Below are 24,625 nucleotides of genomic sequence, written 5' to 3' on the forward strand. Positions count from 1 at the left end.
TGTGACTGGCTTATTTCATTTAGCATAATGTTTTCAAGGTTCATCCATGTTGTAGCATGTGTCAGAACTTCATTCCTTGTTAAGGTTATGTTGTATATATGTGCCATATTTTGTTTATCCATTCATCCATTGATGGACATTTGGGTTGTTTCCACCTTTGCGTGTTGTGAATAATGCTGCCATATACATGGATGTACAAATATCTGTTGTAGTCCCTGCTTTCAGTTCTTTTGGGTATATACATGGAAGTGGAATTGTTTGGATTATATGGTAATTCTATGTTTAACATTTTGAAGAACTACTATACTGTTTTCCAGAGTGACTGTACCATTTTCACATTCCCACCAGCAATACCCAAGGGTTCCAATTTCTCTACATCCCCACCAGCACTTACTTTCCATGTTTTAGATAATAGCCATCCTAATGGGTGTGAAATGGTATCTCATTGTGGTTTTGATTTGCATTTTCTTAATGACTAGTGATATTGAGCATTTTTTCATGCATTCATTGGCCATTTGCATATCTTCTTTGGAGAAATGTCTATTCAAGTACTTTGCACATTTTCTTGTTGAGTTGTAGGAGTTCTTTATATAGTCTGGATATTAATCCTTTATCAGATATATGTCCTTTGGTGCACAAAACTTAGGAGTTTTATAGTTTTAAGCTTTTACATTTAGGTCTTTGGTCCATTTTGAGCTAACTTTTGTATATGGTATAAAGTAAAGGATCCAATTTTATTCTTTGGCATTTGGGTATGCAGTTTTTCCAGCACCATTTGTTGGTGCTTTCCCCATTGAAATGGTCTTGGCACATTCCCCCCCCCCCCACCTTTTTTTTTTTTTTACTATGATAAATCCAGTTACTATCTGTTACCATACAGTTATAGTAGTTATTATTGACTATATTCCGTATGGTGAACATTACATCTCCCTGACTTATTTATTTTATATCTGAAAGTTTGTACCTCTTAATCCCCTTCACCTATTTTGTCCACCTTCCAACCACTCCTCCCTCGGGTAACCACCAGTTTATTTCCTGTGTCTATGAGTCTGTTTCTGTTTTGCTTTTTAGATTCTACATATAAACGAAATCATATAATATTTGTCTGTTTCTGTCTGACTTATTTCACTTAGCATAATACCCTCTAGGTCCATCCATGTTGTTGCAAATGGCAAGATTTCATTCTTTTTTAGGGCCGAGTAATATCCCATTGTATTTATACATACATCTTCTTTATCCATTCAGCTATCAGTAGATGCTTAGGTTGTTTTTATATCTTGGTTATTGTAAATAATGCTGCAATGAACATAGGGGTGTATATATCTTCTAAATTCGAATTATTTTCTTTATTTCATTTTCATATTGTTCATTGTTAGTGTATAGAAACACAACTGATATTTGTTGTGTGTTGATTTTTTTTTTTTATCCTGCCACTTTGCTGACTTGTTCATTAGCTCTAGCAGGTTTTGTGATTGTGTGTAGAATCTTACAAATCTGTGAACAAAGATAATTTTACTTCTTTCTTTCCAATCTGGATGCCTTAAATTTATTTTTCTTGCCTAATTGTTCCTCTTCAGAACTCTGCCTCACAAATGTTAGTAGCCCTGAACTCTAATCCCTACCTTCTCAGCTCAGTGAGACTCCGGTGTTCTGCTTGGGCTCCATCATGGTCTGGAATGTGCCTCCAGGCATAAAGCTGGGACATTTGTAGGACTACAACATGAATTTTCCTTCTTTCAGGGATGACAGTATGATGCTGCCTATTATCCAGTTGTCTAATATCTGAAAAAAGTTGCTTAACTTTCCCAGTTTTATAGTTTTACATGGCAACAGTGGTAGTCTGGTAAGTGTTACTCCATCATGGATCCCAATGAAAATCCATATACTACCTTGTGACAGTCTTTTACAATAATGGCTTTAATGAATCTTTAATTTTTTAAACCAACCTTTAACAATTTGCTCTGTTATTGATGCTCTCAGTTCTTTCTATAAAACATCCTTACCAACACACTACATACTATGGCTTAATTTAGGTTTCATTTTAGTATACTACCAGACTTCAGCTCTCAGTAATGAGTCATGTTTACCAAGACTCAGCTGTGCTTGTTTCCACACCTTTCTATGCCAGTTTTACTTGCCATTGTAATTACATAATTTAATTGGATACTACAGTCTGAATGTTGCTATATGGGGGACAAAGAGTTCTTTATATGACAGTTGTTTTGAATACTTTGAAAAGACAATAAAGGTGAATTTCTAACACGATCTTTGTCAAATTAGGTGGAGGTGAAACAATTATATAAAAGGTTGTGATGTAAAAGCAAATCTAGACAGATTTTGGACTCACGTTTCACAAGTGTCTTTGTATTCTCACTTCCCATTTAAAAAACCAAAACTATAAATTGTAGATATGCAGTTTCTTGGTAGTTTATGGAAGAAACGACACTTGGAATTCTTACCACTGGACTTACACTCAAAGGAAAGGTACTGGCCCTATATCAGAAGATTATTGAAAGAATGTACATGTATGCTTTTTAAGTTATAATACAGTGTTTAAAGTGTGGCTGTGTATGCGTGCATGTGTGTATTTACTTAACGATCCTCTATTTTCACTAATATTTTCAGTTAACTGAACAACTATCAGTTCCTAAGTCAGAAAGGAGACTTCTATTGCATAGCTTAACTTCTATTCTTACACTAAATTAACGAGGGATTGTCTTATACATTTTGTGCCTCCTTGAAATCTAGTTTGACTTTCACAGCATTGCCTCGAGTATTGCTTTATTAAGCTAGAAACATTCAGCTTTAGATTCATTATTTTCAGCTTCCTTTCCAGATTTAACTAATTTCATTTATTGCTTAAACCATCACTTGATTTCCGGATGTTTGTTTACCTTCTTTTCCTTTGCCCTCATGTTTATTCAACAGTTATTTCGTATTTAGTTCTCTGGTGTTGTGGCTTTTGTTCTCATAATTCTTAATTTATGTTGTGTGTATGTCAACTTTTTAATTTATTACCAGGATATGAGGAAGACTTTGATTAAGAAATAACAGATTGGATCTTTTAAAAATGTAACATGCTATATAAGTTCCAAGTGTTCTGTGTCCAAAATTTTTTTCCCTTTATTTCAGCTTCTGAAAAAGCTATTATGTGACCTAATATAGCTACATGAGTTAGTGATTTAAAAATCAAAAAAATTCTGGAACATTGGATTAAAAAGCAGAAGGGGAGAAGGTTTTATGTATTAAAAAGTTGATCATTATTAATACGTTATATCTTTCTCTTAAGTTTAAAAAATTATTAGCTTAATAACTTTCAGAATACTTCAGTGAAGCATACTGGTTTTCAATGAGGCAGTATTGACTGTTCATTTATTTATTAAGCATTTTTTTTTAAGTAACTTTCAGTTGTTTCAAAGTTAGTAGAAAATGAAGATTGTTTCAAGTGTTTCCTTATAAAAATGAAGGAAGTCTTCCAATGGAAGACTTTTCCTGATTTGGGGGGAAAAGTTTATTTCTGTATAATCTTTTTTAAATTATAGAATTCCAGGGGAGTTCCCTGGTTGCCTAGTGGTTAGGATTCCAGGCTTTCACTGCCGTGGGCGGGTTCAATTCCTAGTTGGGGACTGAGATCCTACAAGCCACGTGGCATAGCCAAAAAAAAAAAAAAAAATTGTAGCATTCTGTCTTAAAATAGTTGTTTAGTAGACTTGATTTGGCAATGCCATATGTCAAATCATGTACTATAACTATGTACAGTATTTCAGAATATGAAAATATTCACCATCCTTACACCATTACAAAAAGATTATACATCTCTATGATGTTCCAGAGTTATAGTTTGAACAGTTAATTAGATTTTAGGTGTTACCTTTTCCCACCTGTTTCTACTGGTATCAGCTCCTATAAAGTAATATCATTAGGGTCAATTTTGAGGATAATGTTTCTACAAGTCAAAAATCAAACTCATCTCCTTTATAGTTTTGTATGGAAGAATACACACTAAATAAATTCAATCCAATTAATATATACCTGTTTCTCTGTGCCGTTAGAGCATAAATGGAAATTGGCCCACATGTGGTTGACAATATAAAAAATTTACCACCCCTTTGGAAAGCAATTTGATAATATCAGGAACCATGGAAATTATTATAACCTTTGATCCAGTTAGCATTACCCTCAGTGACTAACCTTAAAGAATTAGGCTACTGAGATTTTCATTGCAGTAAACTGTACTTTAAAAGAAATAATAACAAAACAATTTGATTTTTCAATAATAAGGAATTGGCTAAGAAATTGTGGCATATCAACTTCATAGATTATCAATGAGACCATTAAAACAAGAAATATGAAAACTGGGTAACTACATGGAGAAAAAAGTAAGTGATGTGATACTTAACAATAATGCAAAATAACTTTATTATTATTATAACTATATACAGTGGATATGTATATAGATAATTATTGGTAGGTAATATACATAAGAAAATCAGTTGCTAGGGTTTTAAACATATGGATATATTTTTTAAATTTTTCTTTAATTTTTTTATAACGTTTTAACTGTATCTTCTTAAAATCATAAGTATCCTGAAAGAATCATCTTCTGTCTCCCTCTTTAGTCAGAAAAAGTATTTTCTGATACTTTTGCACCTTTAAAACCAAATGCAATCTTTCTTTTATTTGACCCCCATGGCGTTTATCACATTTTACTTCATATCCTGACTTAATCCTTCCAAACACTGCTATGAGGTAGGTTTTGTAGTGCTTTTTTTTTTTTTTTTTTTTTGGCCGAGCTGCAGGGCTTGTGGGGTCTTAGTTTCTCCACCAGGGATTGAACCCGCGCCCTCGGCAGTGAAAGCGCAGAGTCCTAAACACTGGACTGCCAGGGAATTCCTTGTAGTGCATTTTTTTAAAGGAGGAAACTGACAGAGTTTAAGCAACTTGTCAGTACCGCATAGGTTGCAAACGGTGGAGCTTGGGTTCTTCAAGATTATCTGAATCTTAACTAATACTGTATTTTACAGTAATGATTATTTAGTTATCCCCCCCTCCTTATGGGTACACAGATTATAAACTTTTAAAATTTAGGATTAAAGTCTTATTTTTATATTCTCTTCAGTCCCTGGCATAGATAACTTGGCATAGGTAGGATCTGTCAATTTGAATTGAAACGAACAAAGGTAAATTGTACCTTGTTCCTTTTGTTGTATTTTATTTACTAACTCATATTCTTCAAAGAAGATGGGAGTTTTTTTCATCTTAACAACAGCCTCCCGTTACTTGTTCACTCTGTCCTTTTTGAAAAGTCAAATAGTACTTTTCATGAGAATGGAAATCATGTCTATACTATTGAGCATTGTGTCCATTGTCTAATACATAGTAGACATTAAATATACATGGGACATCTCTTTATTGCCCAAGCACTTTACATACATTATTTAGTCCTCATTTTACTTTGTTTAATTGATCCTTATATATGATGATTTAGGAGAAGTCTATTAATTTACCCAACATAAGTTGCGATTCTAACCCAGTTTTGACTCAGCCCTTTGCTTTTAGCCATTGCTCTACCCTCTCCTGCTCAGAAGGATCTAGGAGTAATATAGTTTGAGATCTCAAAATAGTTTGAGATTGAGACACATGCCTCTAATTCTTAGTTTTTTTGCTCTTTATATGATTAGCTGCATCATTTGCTTGATCCGTTGTTAATATCTTAACAACATTCCATTTAAAACTTAACTTTCGGTTTCATGGTAACTTTGCCCAATATGCAAGATATAATGGATATCATATTTCAACACTTGTTTCATTACCTGGTTAGACTCCTACATCAATATGTTGCTTTAACAAACAAACAAAAATTGGTTCTGCTGGCACACTTCTAATGTATTTTTACAGTTTTGATTGTATCTTGAATCGCTGTGGCCACTAACTTTTTAGAAATGTTTAAAGTTCTTCCATGGTAAGTAAATACATATGGTTATGCTATCTGCCAACTCTTTGTTAATTTTCAAACTGTAAAATTTATTTTGTAAAATGTCCTTCATTACTTATGAGACCACTTAATGAGTTTCTTGTGTTAAGTTTCTGTAGGGCACTTGAAAGGAAGTTTTTATTACAGATCCAGGATTGTTTTCCTTTTAACATCTTTCATGGTTGAAGTAGAATATAAACACAATCATCAAATTTAGATCAGTTTTAGCCCTAAAATAAATTTAAACACATAATTGGTAACTAATAGCCTGCAATAGAACAAGTTTCTATGAGCAATATTTGTACTTAATGTTCCAATATGTACTCTATTAAAACTTTTCAACATTGATCCATAATAACATGCAATTTAGTCAACTTATTACCAAAAAGCCTGGTAAAAATTTTGGCTGTTCTGGGTGTACTGAGAGATCTATCAAAAATTCATCCAAAGTGGTGAAAACCTTTTTCATTAATTTCTCTTTATGACAAGTGTAAAGTATTAAGGTTAAGTGGGTGGGGCAACCGGAAGTAATTACTAAGGCCAGTGGCATTTTTGTGGTTTAATAAAGGCAGAAGCTAATTATTCAGTTTTTATTTAAGTGAAATGGTGCCAAAAAGGAGGTTCCTGCAGAGCAGCTGCACTCCTTCAGTGTTACCCTAATTTACCAAAGACACAACTGTCACAAACAAAACTTTTAAACTTGATATATAGCCACAAAAGTAAGGAGGCTTTTGTTTGGAGTGCATGCAGAAGAACTCCTTTATACAAATCAACTGGCAGATGACGGACAATGATGAAAATTTGATTCTTTGAAGTCATAATAGTCATTGAAATGTGTGAAATTCTGGTATTGAAAAGAGAGCGGCCAGCAAGACTCTAAATCCTGGGTGGTTGCAAGAAGCTTGCTGGGAGGTTTTTCTGCATTTTGACACCAACTTCCCATTGCTTGTTCCCTGCTTCCTTTGTTTAAAAAAAAAAAAGTTGAATTCACACAAGATAAATGGGGACAGTTGATAACCGAGTCATACAGTTTTTGTATGGAAAACTAATATTTTATAATGGAAATTGGTGTTTGAAAAAATAAAGTTCATTTACATATACTGGCATATACTTTCTTAATGATTTTTTAAATTCCTCTTCCATTTAACTAAACTAGACTTGTGAAATGGAAGGTCAGCTATCAGCTCTTCTAGAATTTAAATTGTGGAAGAGATGGTACTGAAAGAGTAGAACTTTGGAACTATGATATGCTTCTTTTCAGTAGCAGATTTTTAAATTTGAATGCCCTTTAATCTGTGAATCATGATGAGCTAATTAGTTACTGTTTCTTAAAACAGCATATTGTACATAAGATTGTGTTTCCAAAACTTTATTAAGATAGTGACATTCTTTAATAATATAAATATAGGTTTCAGGCTTGACCCAACTGTTTAAAATTAAGTTTTAAAATTCAGTAAGTCTGTATATATTATCTATAGGGTTACTTGTTTTATTAGAATTTATAGATAATTATTAACTGGTGAGTCTTGAGGTTCTTCAGGTGCCAACTTGAAGGCTTCTCGTATCTTATGTGATTTAACTTTTTTGTAGTCATAGAAAATGTATGAATTATTATTTATAAATTGCCTATTTTACCAATCAAATGAGAAATCTGTAAAAGGCAACACTGGCATCTTCAGAGCATTTCTATCTTTTGTAAATGGGTTTTTTAAATAATCACAGATGATCCATATTGCAACAGAGAAGTAGAAATCTAGAGAGAATATCATTAGTTCAATATAGTTTAAGTAGTTTGCAGATTATTTATTTATTTATTTATTTTCAAAAGTTGAGTCACAGGTAGGTGAGTGACAACTTTGAGGAAAGCAAAGCATTGAAGACACAAGTAAAAAGTTCAACATAGTGCCTCATAGTTCTTTTCAAGTATTACATTGTTTTAATGGAATCTTGGAATGGGAGCTTTAGCCCATTGAAATGTCGCTTAAAGGACATGTTCTTCTGTCACTAGCTGAAGCTGTGTGGATGAAATGATAACAATAGAGTGTTGTGATGCATTTAAAAAGTGTGAGAAATCAGTTTGTCTAGACTGAGAGTGTGCCTAGAGGGACTAGGAATTTTAGAGCTTCTGTGCCCTTTAGGTGTCAAGTATGTGAGAGATGCCAAGCCTTTTTATTCTGTCTTTGGCAGCGGTTCAACTCGGCTGCAGTACCTTACGTGTCTTCTGCAGGCAAAGACAGGGATTCTATGTCAGAACAACTTGGGCTTCAAAATTTGGAAACTCATTTGTTCGAATGCCAGCTTTATTGGGGGAAGATATCAGTAAATAATTGCCGTAATTTGAGGGAGCATGGAAGCACTGGCAGCTAGGAGCTTAGCAATATTTTGTAGCCACTGATTTTAAAGAGGTTTTCCATCATTAAAAAATCATTCTATCCCTTTCTGCTTTGATAGTACAAATCAAGAGATACTCTTTCCGTTTTATTAAAGCTTTATTGGTTTTCAAATTACTTTGGCATATGCACACAATATAGACATTTATTAAGAAAAAGTAAGTCTGTTTCCTATGATCTCATCTTTCTGAGGTAACTGGTATTAGGAGATTAATATATTTCCTTTTCTATAAGTCTTAATTAAAAGAATAGCTAACTTACAGCTCCAGTTTTTATGATCTCAGCTTAGAATGGAGGGGTTGCTATGGAGTTTGACAAGGATGCCTCACCCCGTAATTTTGTAATACACTTATATTGTTTGTTTATACTTCGCTTCGACTATAACTGAAGAAATAGGACATATTAATATGAAGATAAATGGTATTAAATAATAAGTTAATATGAAAGATTACAAATACTGTAGTGAATTCAAAGGGGGAAATAAATATTAAGGATTTCCCAGGAGCTGAGTCTCTTTCAAGCTCTTGAGTAGAAGAATATGCTTTAGAAAGTCATTAAATATAATAATACCTGAAATTACTTTTCTTTGAGGTTTAACTTGACAATTAGAAGTTACTAATTAAAACTTATATTCATGTCTTTAAAAATTATGTACCAATTGTACTTGTTTTGTTTTTATTTTATCCTATAAGCAAAGAAACTTTTTAAAAATGTAGGCATATACTAGAAGTACATTTTTGTGTAAATATTTGTATGGATCATTTCAGTAGTTTCTCCAAACAGACAAGCTGTGACAAAGTAACCACACCTAATTATTGGTACAGGTGGAAAGGTATAGTTGCCAGCTAAAATAACTTTAAAGAATTGGTTTTTTAATCTGTGGGTAGAGAGACTAGTCGAGTCAGAAATACATTTAGTTTTTTCCCAGTACCTATTGCAATTAAGTACTTACACTAATTCTTTGGTCCAAAGCATTGATTAGAGTGGAACCACAAATAAACGTTAGCCTTCATTAGAGGACATATTACAGGGAAATTAAAATTGACAAAATGGGCTATATTTTCTAGTTTTCACAAGTTTGGTATACTCATTTCCAGGTTAAACCTGTTGTTTTTAACCAGTTAAAATTTACCTTAGTAAGTGAACCATGATTTTAAAATGCTTCATTTATAAGAATAATATAGTTGGCCCTACTATGTTCTTACGTTGATAAAGTATTTTACCATTACTAAATGGAGACTTAAATTCTGAATTACTTTGTTATTTTGCGTCCTGATTGCTATTATAAATTGATAAATATATCTAATTTAGGGCATCAAAATTGTATGCATTCATCAGTTGAGCATTTGTTACTGGATAGAAATATAGAAAAAGAGTCAAGAAAGTTACCATTGTTTTCATCTCACGTTTCTGCAAAAATTGTGCAAATTTTTTGGCTGTGCTTTGCAGAATAGATTTGACATCTATCTGATGCACTTTCTCTTCAATAGGTTTCACCAAAGGGAGATAAATCAAAATGCTAGTTAAAGTTGTTAATTGATTTTAATTGTTTACAAACAGGGTCAGGCCTTCCTCTGAAGGGAATGCCTTGTTGTAAGCAGTTTGACATAGAAACCATTGGTAATAGATTTTTTTTTCTATTTAAAATTTAGTCACTTTTTATATTATTATTTTTAATATCCCTTTACATTCTTTCTCTGCTACCTAATTAGCAGGTAATTAGTTACTTGCTTATGAAATAACAGTCTATTGTATACAGGCTTTTCTACCAGCAAAATCTTCAGAAATTACCAGTGCTTTGTTGTACAGAAGGGACCTAATTTTTTTTTTATGAACCCTTCCCCACTGTACCCTAACACTCCCCCAATATATCTTTTCCAAATATCAAAATAGCAGTTTACATGGTAAAATAACAAAGTAGTGAATTAAGTCAGAAGCTTAAAAAAATTTATAAATAAGTATGAATAGAATTGCAAGATACAAAAAGCAACAAAAACGCATTAGGGTGTATGTGGGCTGTTAGAAACACGTTTGCTTGTTTTTCTGTAGGATATTACTACTTTAACGGGTGTTCCAGAAGAGCATATCAAAACTAGAAAAGTCAGGATCTTTGTTCCTGCTCGCAATAACATGCAGTCTGGAGTAAACAACACGAAGAAATGGAAGATGGAGTTTGATACCAGAGAGAGATGGGAAAATCCTTTGATGGGTTGGGTATCAACGTGAGTACTTTGGTTTATTTGAATATTATTTTCAGCTCTCTTTTTCTGTGTAGATTTTCCTTTTAAGTACACTAGTTTTCAGACTCTTCTGTGTACAGAATGCTTTTTTTTCTTAAAATTTATTTATTTTTGGCTGTGTTGGGTCCTCGTTGCTGCACGCAGGTTTTCTCTAGTTGCGGCGAGCGGGGGCTACTCTTCGTTGCGGTGCGCATGCTTCTTATAGGGGTGGCTTCTCTTGCTGTGGAGCACGGGCTCTAGGTGCATGGGCTTCAGTAGTTGCAGCACGTGGGCTCAGTAGTTGTGGCTCATGGGCTCTAGAGCACAGGCTCAGTAGTTGTGGCACACGGGCTTAGTTGCTCCACGGCATGTGGAATCTTCCCGGACTAGGGCTCGAACCCGTGTCCCCTGCATTGGCAGGCAGATTCTTAACCACTGTGCCACCAGGGAAGTCCCCAGAATGCTTTATGACAATACCTTTTGAGATAATTTGTGTAGATATCACTATGTTTGATGATATAGATGTATATATTACATATATATAACATATATATAATGTTCATATAAGTGTGGCCCAGCAAAATAAACCATAAAAACAGTCTTTTTCAGAGTACTATTTATTGGATAAAAATGGCTGACATTGTGAGCACTCTTAGCAAGGTCCCCAAGCTATATATATTAGTTTAAGATACACTGTATGAATAGTGTTAATAATTTAGTGACACTTTTACTTGTTTATAAAATAAAACTTACTTATAAAGTATTTTTTTGTTATTTATAAGAAGAGATTAGATAAGTTTAGAAATTGGCTATTTTGAGGGAAACTTGTAAGTTCCTGAGATTTTGTGATTAATAAATTTACAGGCATTGGAATAAAGTAGTCATAAATTCTGTGGCACTAATGAAATCAGTGACCTGAATCTCTATGGTGGATAAGGCCCAAATGTTAAAGAGCAGGACTGCCTCTAGTTGAATGAAAGAAGCTGCTACTAGAGAAAATAGCTAGATATTCAAGAATATTATCTCTCTTACTGAGACTACTGGAACATTATATGTGTTCAGTCTCCAGTTGAAGGTAGTTATCAGTTTAAATTATGTCTCATTTTAGAAAAGTATGACACTTAACATCTTTTCCTGACGATGTACCTGGGAGAATTTTTGTTTAAAATATCTGCCATGTTGCAGTTTAAATAGAATTATATCTTATTTGGCAGAATGATACATAGGCATGGTTTTTCAGGTGTTCTGGTATCTTTAGATTTTATGTTTCATGTAATATATGGAGTGTTGTTGTAAATCACACACTCATAGAGACTAAAGAAATTTATAAGGAATAACTTTGTCTATACCCAGTGGTTGAAATGTTAAGATTACTCATTTTTTAAGTCACATGATCTTTTAATGTGTTCATCTATACACAAGGTTCATCCATTGCACTATCTATTGATGGCATCGGGTAGTTTTCATTTGGGGTTATTATGCATAATACTAAAATGAAAATTCTTGTACATATCTTTTGGTGAATGTATGACTTCATACTAATAATATGCTAATTAACCCCTGAAACATTAATTATCAGTTAATAAACCAATTTATATTAAGAAATATCAACAATCTATTAATTCTCCATCCCTTATGCTTATATAGTTAATGACAGTTAAATTACTGATAGAAAACCTTGAACTTGTGGAAGATATATTTTATGCTTTATTAGGGTAGGTCTGTTGCAGTTTTACCCCTCTTCTTAATCCTGCAACATAATCTGGGAAAATAAAAAGGCATGGCCTTTCTGAGGTTTTGATGGAAAGCACAAGGTGTTTACTAACTCCTTCTAACTCTGTGGAACTCCAAACTCAGTCTCCACTGTAGCAAGTGGACAGTTGCTGAAATCTCTGTTGGGTTCTCTCAGCCTTCTCAGCTATTGTTTTAAAGCCTTGTCCATTCATGTGCAATTCAAAAGTTCTCTGTTCTGGGGATTCCTCCTTTTTACTGTTTTTGCTCCTAAATTTCCAGCTTCACTGGGAATACTAAATTCCATCTCCAGACTTCTTGTGCTTACAAGACTATGGCTTTCTGCTTGAGTGCTTGATGCTCCTCGCTGTCTGAACTAGAGAGCACCTTCAGGGGAAAAATTGTATAAACTTGGATCAAATCCACTGTGGTTCCATTTTTTCAAAGTTTTTGAGTTGGACAGTGAATTTGGGAGTTGAACTTAGGAAGACTGATCTGGCATATAGGGATCTTACGGGAGTCCCAGAATAGTAACCATTTTGTACAACTTGTGAATCTTCACTTCAGTGAGTGCTATTTCCCATGTATTCTCTTCTGTGTATATCTCATATCTTTACACTATCCGAATTACTTTCTGAACCTTCTTTTCTATATTTTTTATTCCATGTATCTAAACGATGTTTCACAGAATACTATCCTTGGCTTAGAGATTCAAAATAAATATTTGTAGCAACACAGCCTTTTAATAAACATGCTAATAAAAGTGACATTTCTGAAATTATATGGTTATTTTGTAAAGAGTCTATGTAGATTTGTAAACATTACCACTATCCTAGTTTGAAGAACTCAATTAGATGTCAGATCTTAGAGCATTATTTTTTTAAAGTGGCCGAAAGCTGAAAAGAGTATTGTCAGTATGATGTATTCTAAAGAGTATTCTCCATAATGATGAAGGTTCATTAAGAAGAGTAGGTGTTGTTGCCATCTCTTTGGGGCAGGGAGGCAGTAATGGTAGTAGTAGTAACTGTTGTACTCAGCAATTTTCTTGATACTAAATTTTTTAAATTGAGGTATAGTTGATGTACAATATTATATTAGTTTCAGGTGTACAGCACAGTGATTCAAAATTTTACAGCTTACTCCATTTAAAGTTATTATAAAATATTGGCTATATTTCCTGTGCTCTACAATATATCCTTTTTAAAATTATTTATTTATGTATGTATGTATGTATGTATGTATGTATGTATGTATGTATTTATTTATGGCTGCGCTAGGTCTTCGTACCTGCGCAGGTGCTTTCTCTAGTTGTGGTGAGTGGGGGCTGTTCTTCCTTGCAGTGTGCGGGCTTCTCATTGCTGTGGCTTCTCTTGCTGCAGAGCACGGACTCTAGGCACGTGGGCTTCAGTAGTTGCAGCATGCAGGCTCAGTAGTTGCAGCGCTTGGGCTCTAGAGCTTGTGGGCTTCAGTAGTTGTGGCACATGGGCTCAGTGGTTGCAGCTCGTGGGCTCTACGTCACAGGCTCAGTAGTTGTGGTGCACAGGCTTAGTTGCTCCGTGGCCTGTGGGATCTTCCTGGACCAGGGATCCAACCCGTGTCCCCTGCATTGGCAGGTGGATTCTTAACCACTGGACCACCAGGGAAGTCCCTACAATATATCCTTGCAGCTTATATATTTAGTACATAGTAGCTTGTACCTCTTACTCCTCTACCTCTATCTTACCCCCTCTTCCCTCTCCGCACTGGAACCACTGGTTTGTTGTCTATGAGTCTGTTTCTGTTTTGTTATATTTATTCATTTGTTTTATTTTTTTAGATTCCACATATAAGGGATAACATATATATGTATTTGTCTTTCTCTGTCTGATTTATTTCACTAAGCATAATACCCTCTGGGTCTATCCATGTTGTTGTAAATGACAAAATTTCATTCTTTTTTTGTGGCTGAGTAGTATTCCATTGTATATGAATACCACATCATCTTTATCAATTCGTCTGTTGATGGACATTTAGGTTGCTTCCATATCTTGGCATCTGTAAATAATGCTGCTGTGGACTTTGGGGTGCATGTATCTTTTCAAATTAGTGTTTTCATTTTTTTCTGGATATATGCCCAGGAGTGGAATTGCTGGGTCATATGGTAGTTCTGTTTTTAGTTTTTTTGAGGAACCTCCATACTGTTTTCAATAGTGACTGCACCAATTTACAATCCCACCATCAGTGCTCACGGGTTCCCTTTTCTCTACATCCCTGCTAACGTTTGTTATTGTGGCCTTTTGATGACAGCCATCTGACAGGTATGAGGTGATATCACACTGTGGTGTTGATTTACATTTCTATAATAATTAGGGATATTTAACATCTTTTCATGTGGCTATTGGCCATCTGTATGTATGTCTTTGGAAAAATATCTATTCAGGTCTTCTGTATATTTTTGATAGGTTGTTTGTTTTTTTGATATTGAGTTGTATGAGCTGTTTATATATTTTAGATATATTAGTCATATAATTTGCACATATTTTCTTCTATTCAGTAGGTTATCTTTTCATTTTGTCAGTGTTTTTTTTTTTTTTGCTGTGCAAAAGCTTTTAATCTGATTAGGTACCATTGGTTTACTTTTGCTTTCATTTCCTTTGCCCTAGGAGAAAGATCTAAAAGAATATTGCTGTGAATTATGTCAAAGAGTGTTCTGCCTATGTTTTCTTCTAGGAGTTTTATGGTTCCTCATCTTACATTCAGGTCTTTAATCTATTTTGAGTTTATTTTTGTATATGGTATGAGGAAATGTTCTAATCCCATTCTTTTACATGTAGCTGTCCAGTTTTCCCGGCGCCATTTGTTGAAAAGACTGTTTTTTTCTCCATTGTATACTCTTACCTCATTTGTCATAGATTGATTGGCCATTAGTGCATGGGGTTTATTTCAGGGTTCTGTAGTCTGTTCCATTGATCTATATGTCTGTTTTTATGTCAGTACCATACTGTTTTGATTACTGTAGCTTTGTAGAAAAATCTGAAGTCAGAGAGCATGATACCTCCAGCTCTGTTCTTTCTCAAGATTGCTTTGGCTATTTAGGATCTTTTGTGTTTCCATACAGATTTTAGAATTATCTGTTCTAGTTTTGTGAAAATGCCATTGGTATTTTAATAGCGATTACATTGAGTCTGTAGATTGCCTTGAGTAGTATGATCATTTTAACAATATTAATTCTTCCAATCCATAAACATGGTATATCTTTCCATCTGTTTGTGTTGTCTTCAGTTTCTTTCATCGGAGTCTTACAGTTTTTCAAGTCCAGGCTTTTTACCTCTTTTGTTAGATTTATTCCTAGGTATTTTATTCTTTTTGATGCAATGGTAAATGGGATTTTTTCTTAATTTCCCATTCTGATAATTAGTGTATAGAAATGCAACAGATTTCTGTATATTAATTTTGTATCCTGCAACTTTACCAAATTCATTGATGAGCTCTTGTAGTTTTTTGGTGGTGTCTTTAGGATTTTCTATATATGGTATCATGTCATCTGCAAAACAGTGAAAGTTTTACTTCCTCTTTTTTCAAGTTGAATTCCTTTTATTCCTTCTTGTCTGATTGCTATAGCTAGGAGTTTCAGTACTATGTTGAATACAGGTGGTGAGAGGGGGCATCCTTGACTTGTTGCTGATCTTAGAGGGAATACTTTCAGCTTTTCACCATTGACTGTAATGTTAGCTCTGGGTTTATCATATGTGACCTTTACTGTGTTGAGGTATGTTCCCTCTGAACCCACTTTGTGGAGAGTTTTTAACATAAATGGATGTTGGATTTTATCAGAAGCTTTTTCTGCATCTATTGAGATGATCATATGGTTCTTATTCTTCAGTTTGTTAATGTGGTGTATCACACTGACTGATTTGCAGATATAAAATCATCCTTGCACCACTGGGAAAAATCCCATTTGATCATGGTAGATGAACCTTTTAATGTGTTGTTGAATTTGGTTTGCCAATATTTTGTTGAAGATTTTTACATCTATGTTCATCAGTGATATTGGCCTGTAGTTTCCTTTTTTATGTGATATCTTTGTCTAGTTTTGGTATCAGGAAGATGCTGACCTTGTAGAATGAGTTCAGAAGTGCTCTTCCCTCTGCAATTTTTTGAAATAGTTTGACAAGGGTAAATGTTAACTTCTCTAAATGTTTGGTGGAATTAAACTGTGAAGCCATCTGGTCCTGGGCTTCCTTTTGTTGGGAGTTTTTAAATTACTGATTCAATTTCATCACTGGTAATTGGTCTGTTTATATTTTCTATATCTTTCTGGTTCAGTCTTAGGGGAGTGTACATTTCTAGGAATTTGTCCGTTTCTTCTAGATTGTCCATTTTATTGGCATATAGTTGTTCATAGTAATCTCTTATGATTCCTTGTGTTTCTCTGGTGCAGCCTGTAACTTCTCCTTTTTCATTTCTAATTTTGTTGATTTGGGCCCTCTGTTTCTTGCTGAGTCTGCCTAAAGGTTTATCAGTTCTGTTTATCTTTTCAAAGAATCAGCTCTTAGTTTCATTGATCTTCTGTATTGTTTTTTTAGTTTCTGTCATTTATTTCTGCTATCATCTTTATTTCTTTCCTTCTACTAATGTTGGGTTTTATTTGTTCTTTTTCTAGTTCCTTTAGGTATAAGGTGAGGTTGTTGAGATTTTTCTTGTTTCCTGAGTTTGGCTTGTATCACCTTAAACTTATCTCCTGGAGTGGCTTTTGCTGCATCCTATAGATTTTGGATCATTGTTGTTTAGTAGCATATTGTTTAACCTCCATGTGTTTGTTTTTTTGCAGCTTTTTTCTTGAAGTTAATTTCTAGTCTCATAGTGTTTTGGTTGGAAAAGATGACTGATATGATTTCAATTTTCTGAAGTTTACTAAGACTTGTTTTGTGGCCTAGCATGTGATCTATTCTGGAGAATGTTCCATGTGCACTTGAGAATTTGTATTCTGTTGCTTGTGTTTGGAATGTTGTTGGATATATATATATATATATATATATATATATATATATATATATATATATATAGTTTTATACAAATGTATAACTTTTAAGGCCATTTGTTTTGTCATTTAAGCCAGTGTTTCCTTATTGATTTTCTGCCTGGATGATCTGTTCATTGATAGAAGGAGTGTTAAAGTCCCCTTCTATTATTGTGTTACTGTCAATTTCTTTTTTTATGTCTGTTAATTTTGCTTATGTATTTAGGTGCTCTTATGTTGGGTGCATATATATTTACAATTGTTATATTTCCTTCTTGGATTGATGCCTTGATCATTATGTAATGTCCTTCTCTGTCTATTGTTGCAGTCTTTGTTTTAAAGTCTGGTTTGTTGTTGTTGTTTTAATATAAGTATTGCTACCCCAGCTTTCTTTTCATTTCCATTTTCAAAGAATACCTTTTTCCATCACCTGACTTTCAGTGTGTCTTTAGGTCCAAAGTGAGTCTCCTGTAGGCAGCATATATATGAGTCTTGTTTTTATATCCATTCAGCTGCTCTGTGTCTTTTGATGGGAGCATTTACATTTAAAGTAATTATTGATAGGTATATACTTATTGCCATTTTGTTAATTGTTTTGGATTGTTTTATAGTTTTTGTTCCTTTCTTTTTATTTTGTTCTCTTCCCTTGGGATTTGATGACTATCTTATATTTGGATTACTTTCTCTTTTTTGTGTATTATTATAGATTTTTGGTTTGTGGTTACCATGAGGTTTATATATAGCAATTTATATGTGTGTGTGTGATTATTTTAAGTTGCTTTCTTAATTTCAAACTCATTTTAACAACGCTGCATTTTTACTTCCCTCCCCCTAAGAATACAGTTTTTGACATCATATTTTACATCTTTGTTATGTATATCTTTTAACTGCTTATGAGGACATATATGATTTTACTACTTTTGTCTTTTAATCTTCCTAGTAGCTTTCTACATGGTTGATTTACTACCTTTAACATTTCCTGTAAAGCTGATTTGGTGGTGCTAATCTCTTAGCTTTTGCTTGTCTGTAAAACTTTTGATTTCTCCACCAAATCTGAATGAAAGCCTTGCTGGGTAGAGTATTTTTGTTTGTAGGTTTTTTTACTTGTATTATTTAAAATATATTATGCCATTCCCTTCTGGCCTGCAGAGTTACCACTGAAAAGTCAGCTGATAGCCTTATGGGGAGTTCCCTTGTAAGTAACTTGTTGCTTTCCCTCTTAATTTTTAATATTCTCTATCTTTAATTTTTGCCATTTTAATTACAATGTGTCTTGCTCTGGTCCTCTTTGGGGTGATCTTATTTGGGACTTGCTATGCATCCTGGACCTGGATGTCTGTTTCTTTTTCCCAGGTTAGAGATTTCAACTATTATGTTTTCAAATATGTTCTCTACCCCTTTTTTTCTCCTTTCTTCTTCTGGGACTCCTATAATGCAAATGTTAGTATGCTTGATGTTGTCCCAGAGGTCTCTTAATCTGTCCTCATTTCTTCTTCTTCTTTTCTTTTTTTTTTTCTTTGTTTTTTAGCTTCGGTGACTTCCACTACTACGACTTCCAGCTCACTGATTCATTCCTCTGCATCATCTGTTGATTCCTTCTGGTATACTTTTTATTTCAGTTACTGTAGTCTTCAACTCTGTTTGGTTTCTTTATATCTTCTTTTTGTTAAACTTCTCACTGTGTCATCCATTTTTATCCTGATTTTTTTGATCTCTACAATCATTACTTTTAACACTTTATCGGGTATCTCCACTTCACTTAGTTCTTCTGGTGTTTTATCTTGTTCCCTCGTTTGGAACTGATTCTCTTGCCTCATTTTGCCTGATTTGCTCTTTTTATTTCTATGTATCTGGCAGGTTAGTTTTGTTTCCCAACATTCAAAAAGTGGCCTTTTGTAGATGTCCTATGTGTCCTAGCAGCACACTCCCCTCTTGTCACCAAAGCTATATGCGCTAGGGGTGCCGCTTGTGTGGGCTGCATGGGTCCTTCTGTTGTGGCAGGTTGACTACTGTGGGCAGTCAGATAGATGTGGCTGGCCCCTGGTCCAGTTGTTTGCTAGGCCTTACCTCGTGTGGAGGAGGCTGGCTGCAGAAACCCAGGGTGTCACAGGGCTAGTGCTGGCTCACTAGTTGGCAGAGCTGGGTTCCTGGATCTAGTGTCAGCCTACTGGTCGGTGGGGTCATTTCCTGACATGGCTGGCTGTGGGTTCTGTGGTGTCCCAACACTAGTGCTGGCCTCATGGTGAGTGGGGCTGGACTCCAGGTCAGCTGGTTTAGTAGTCCAAGATGTCTCAGTTCTGGTGTCAACCTCCTGGTGTGTTGGCTGGATCCTAGATAAAGCAGGCTGTGGGGCTGCAGTGGTCCTGGGGTTGGGACCACCTGCTGGTGGGCAGGGTCTGGTTCCGGGGCTAATGTCCTCCCACTGTTGCATGAAGCTAAGTCCTGTGGTCTCTTGCTGCAGGGCCCAGGGTTCCTAGAGCTGGTGTTGAATGAATGGTGAGTGGGGCCAAGGCCAAGGGGTTCTGGGGCTAGTCCTGGCTCACTGGTAGGCAGAGCTGGGTCCTGGGATCTCTGGCTGCAGAATCCTGGGGGTTCCTGCTGAACTGCTGTTGTCCACTGCTGGGTGGTACCAGGACAGCTGAGGGAGGTGAGGGATCCACGATCCACGGTGTCTCAGAGCTGGTGTTGTCCTGATGGTCCACAGAGCCAGGGCCTATGGGGTCCCAGGGCTGGTACTCCCTGTTGGTGGGTAGGCTGGGTCCTCTATGGCAGGTTGAGGGTCTGCTGTGGTCCTGGGGTCTCTGGCTGCAGGGCCCTCTGGTGGAGAGGGCTGTGTCCCGGGGCGACTATGGGCTCAGAAGTTCTTAAGGCAGGCTGCCTGCTGGTGGGTAGAGCTGTGTTCCCACCCTGTTAATTGCTTGGCCTGAGGCACCTCACGATTGGTGCCTACAGCCTTGTGGGTTCCAGTGGTAATTAATAAGCTATTGGGAGGGTTCCAAAATGGCACTTGCCACTGTCCTTGTGGTAGAATGAGCTCCCCAAAATGGCTGTTGCCAGTTTTCTACATCCCCAGGCTACAGTTGCCTCCTGCCTCTTCTGGAGACTCTCAGAGATAAGCAGGTGAGTCTGACCCAGGCTGCCTTCAAATTACTCTTCTGCCCTGGGTCCCAAAGTATGTGAGATTTTGTGTGAACTTTTTAAGAGTTAGTCTCTATTTCCCACAGCCCTCTGGGTCTCCTGAAAGTAAGGCCCATTGGCTAAAGCCAAATGTTCTGGGGGCTCGTCTTCCCAGTGCAGGATCCCTGGGCTTGGGAGCCCGATGTGGGGCTTAGACCCATTGCTCCTTGGGCAGAACCTCTACAATTGTAATTATCCTTCTCTTTGTGGGTAGCCCACCATGGGTAGGGGTCTCCCTCTCCCACCTGTCTCATTGTGGTTCCTTCTTTATATCTTTAGTTATAGAAGATCTTTTCCACTAGATTCCAGTTTTTCTCAATAGTTGCTGTGTAAATAATTGTAATTTTGGTGTGTCTGTGAGAGAGGTGAGCTCAGGGTCTTCCTAGTCCACCATTTTGGCCATGTTCCTTCTCATTTTGATGAATTTGTAAGGTTTAAAGAAAAACCTAAGAGGATTCTCATTCTCTAGTTTTTTTTTAAGTTTAATAAATAATGATTTTATTTGAGATTAAAGATTGCTGAATATCTCTGCAATTTTAAATTTTTTAATTTGACAATACATGTTAGAAAAATCAAATTTAACACAGAAAAACATATTCAAACATTTAACAGTTTTAAAGAAATGATTCAAAATAAGTAATTTTCAGCCTGAGGTTAATATTAAATCCTGGAAAAAAATTGTTTCTTACAGGGCTGATCCGTTGTCCAACATGGTTCTAAATTTCAGTACTAAAGACGACGCAATTGCCTTTGCAGAAAAAAATGGTGAGTTTGGTTTGTTTTTGTTTTGCTTTGACAAATAAAATCAAGATATTATTTTACGTTCTTAACCTTAATCAGATTCTATATCCCTAACTGGCATTAAGTTGAATGAAATCTCTCAATGTATCTAATCCAGTGGTTTTTAGATTTTTTTTTTTTTTACAACATGAGAACATACCCCTCCAAAAAAAAATCTAAAAGTAAATGCACATGTAACATATAAGTCAATCTGCTCTAAATTTGAAGTAGAGACAGGGAATAAAACTATTTGTCTAATTCCTATCTTGCTTATGAATTCCTCTGCAAAATCATTAACATTAGGTTTTTAAACTCCAATTAAACATCTCATAAGGCAACCTATTCCAGTTTTGACATCTGGTTATTATTTCTTACTTTGAGCCAAAATCTCATGTCTGTTACTTTACCTAATAGCTTTTCAATTATTTGAAAATAGTTATCATTATCACATTTCCTCTAAAATTTCATGCAAGCCTAAATATCTACATTTGCCACTTTTATTGATATGTTGGGCCTAGTACCAAGCATAATCTCATGTCTACAATTATATTAATAAAGCCTCAGAGTATATTATACCTCAAAACTACTGTAGCCACCTAAAACTATTGGCCTATGTTGGTCTTGCTTTCAACAAAACTACAGAATGTCTTTTTTTCTCATTTTCTGCTGTTAAGCCATGCAACACAGTAGTGAAAGGAGGCTTTGGAGGCAGACCATTCTGAATTCTAATCCTTATTATGCCACTTGAAGCTACATGATTTTGGATTAATTTCATCATGGACTTAATGATTCTTCGTTGTTGAAATAATGGTACTTACCTTAAGGTGTACTTAGTCCAGTATTTGATACATAATAGACGTTCGTTTGGTAACTATTAGTCCTGTTCCTTACCTCCCTCTCCATCTGTTATTTCTGCTGTTTCTCTCGGATTTTAATGCAGTACTATGCATTTGTATCTAATGCATTCTGTTGTTCTAGTTGGTCAAATTGAATTTGAATCTAATTTAGCTATCTATTTGAATGACGTACTGTCCATTTAAGTATGTTATACTATAAGGCAATACATAAGTGTAAAAGATTATTAGCATTATCTAACATTTAATATAAACGTGAAAGCACTGTAAAGATTATTATTATCTGAAATATTTGCTTTTCATCCTAAGTTCATATTATATACCTTATGATTAAGAGTCTAAAGCCAAACTGCCTGGGTTTGAATCCATGTCGGATCACTGTTTGACTCTGTACAGGAGGAAATGGAAGTACAATGGAAATTGTGAGGATTGAATGGGTTAATTAAAGTGCTTAGAACATAGTTAAGTAAGTATGTAATAGTATATCAGTTTATTTTATTAGTAGTAGACTTTTGAAATTAAAAAAAAAAGATTTCTTAAGCATAATTCCTTATTAATACTTTCTTGGCAATTTCCAAATTTCTGAATTACATATTTGTTCTCAAAGTGGTTATAGTCTTTAAAATATTATTATGATTTAACATTTACATTGTTCTTTTTTAAATTAAACTGTAATATAGCTTATCAGCAACAGTTCTATTAATGTTTTTCATCTTTGCAGCCTACCGTATTTCATGTCTGACACTTCAAAAATGTCTGTACTGTGAGTTTAATGACAGGAAATCTAATTAAACTCTTATTGCTGACTAGTCTCTGAGTGGGCACAAGGACTGCCTGACTATAGTTGCCATGTGATTTGCAGGTGTGAACTAACCACTGCTGCTGTTAAAATCAAGTTCCTTTCCATTCTGATTTCTACCCCCAACACCAGAATGAAAATTGAGGAACATTATCAAAGTCAATAGACAGTAAAAACTTGAAAAAGTTTAGAGGATATTACCTTATAAAACTGTAAGCTACCGGTGGATCAGGTGAGTTCCCTGGTGGTTGAGTGGTTAGGATTTGGCACTTCCACTGCTGTGGCTCGGGTTCAGTCTCTGGTTGGGGAACTGAGATTCTGCAAGCCATGTGGCACGTCCAAGATAAAATAAAAAAAACAAAAACAGAAAAACAGTGGATCAGGAATTCTAACCTACAATGTAGCAAGAGTTAGGTACATACTGGAAACAAAGCAACATAACACAAAACCTATATAATGGACACTTGCTATGTGGTGAAATTATTGACTTTCTAAAATATTTTCCTCTACTCAAGAATTTGAAGCCACTTTCATCTCCTGGGGAAGTCCTCAATGATTATTCCTCATTCCTCATTTATTTAACATTTAGCATTATATGTCTTTAAATAGATAAGTCCTGTTTCTACAGCTATCATGGCAGCAAGTCTAAACAAACACCATTGAAATGGTACAGAATCATGGCGTGGAGGATCTTTTCCAAATTGCCCAGCATGCCCTCTATCTTGATTTTGCTCTCTTGGGTAGGTGCATAGCGGTGGGGGGCATACAAACGGATGCCCACTTCCCCTCCACACCAAATATCATTTTTTTGTAAGCTAGTGCTATTGAAGGTTATGTGAACCAGTGTTCTGGTAGGTTAAGGCAATAAAAAGAAATGGTTCAGAAGCACTAACATGAAAGACTATTGGATTAAGAGGCTAGAAACTAGGATTCTCATTCTGTAATTGTCTGCCCCACAGGAGAGCTTGAGCAAGTCATGTTTCACTATAGCCATTGATAAACATGTTTCTTCATCTTTAAAATAAGTTGGATTGAGTAATGATCAAAAACTATAGACTTAAGGATGTCAAGCCCATGAACCAGCTCATATATATCTTTATTTCTTTACTGTCTAACCCAGTGCCTTATTCATCATATGCTCTAGAAGGAAACATTTGTTTTTGTTGATATAGATAATTCTGTGTTGATAGTAAAATCTGGCAATCCAGTTATGAGCATTAGTTTGCCTTTCAATAGTGTCTAGAAATAGGAGGTTAAGGTAACTACCACACAAAAAAAAGATAATTTGTACACTAAGGGAACTGTTTCGAAAATAATCTACCTTTCATCTCCTCCTTAAGTATTCTAATTTCCCTTACTTTTAAATGGTTTTCTAAAAAAGTCATGACCATCATTTCCCTTGACACAAAAGATTGTACTGTAGAGAATCAGTACAATGAAGAACAAGATTTACAGATTCAGTTGCTTTCTAGAAAACATTTTTAATGCCTATATATCAGACTCAGTTAATGGGTATCATCATAACAAAAGCTAACATTCATAAACACCAAATCATGAGCTAGTCACTATGCTAAGTGCTTTTCATTCTAATTTAAATTCTCACTACAACTCTATGAAGCAAGAACAGTTATTCCCATTTTACAGTTCAAGGAAGCTAAGGTTTTAGAGATATTATAACATTAACAAGGCCACATACTTATAA

General features: G+C 35.1%; 1 protein-coding gene across 4 annotated transcripts in view; it reads left to right on the forward strand.

The window, feature by feature from the left end:
* The window catches only part of NDUFS4 (NADH:ubiquinone oxidoreductase subunit S4), a 123,518-nt gene that overhangs the window by 76,077 nt on the left and 22,816 nt on the right, over positions 1-24,625 (forward strand). For 2 of the 4 annotated variants that reach the window (XM_059916370.1, XM_059916372.1), the window contains exons 3-5: positions 10,414-10,586; positions 21,182-21,255; positions 22,846-22,887. In XM_059916370.1, the coding sequence (XP_059772353.1) occupies positions 10,414-10,586; positions 21,182-21,255; positions 22,846-22,887 (289 nt within the window). The remainder of the gene's footprint in view (positions 1-10,413; positions 10,587-21,181; positions 21,256-22,845; positions 22,888-24,625) is intronic. The other 2 variants (XM_059916369.1, XM_059916371.1) reach the window with 1 other exon arrangement.

The sequence above is a fragment of the Balaenoptera ricei genome, chromosome 3 (assembly GCF_028023285.1).
Source record: "Balaenoptera ricei isolate mBalRic1 chromosome 3, mBalRic1.hap2, whole genome shotgun sequence".
NCBI classification, from domain to species: domain Eukaryota; kingdom Metazoa; phylum Chordata; class Mammalia; order Artiodactyla; family Balaenopteridae; genus Balaenoptera; species Balaenoptera ricei.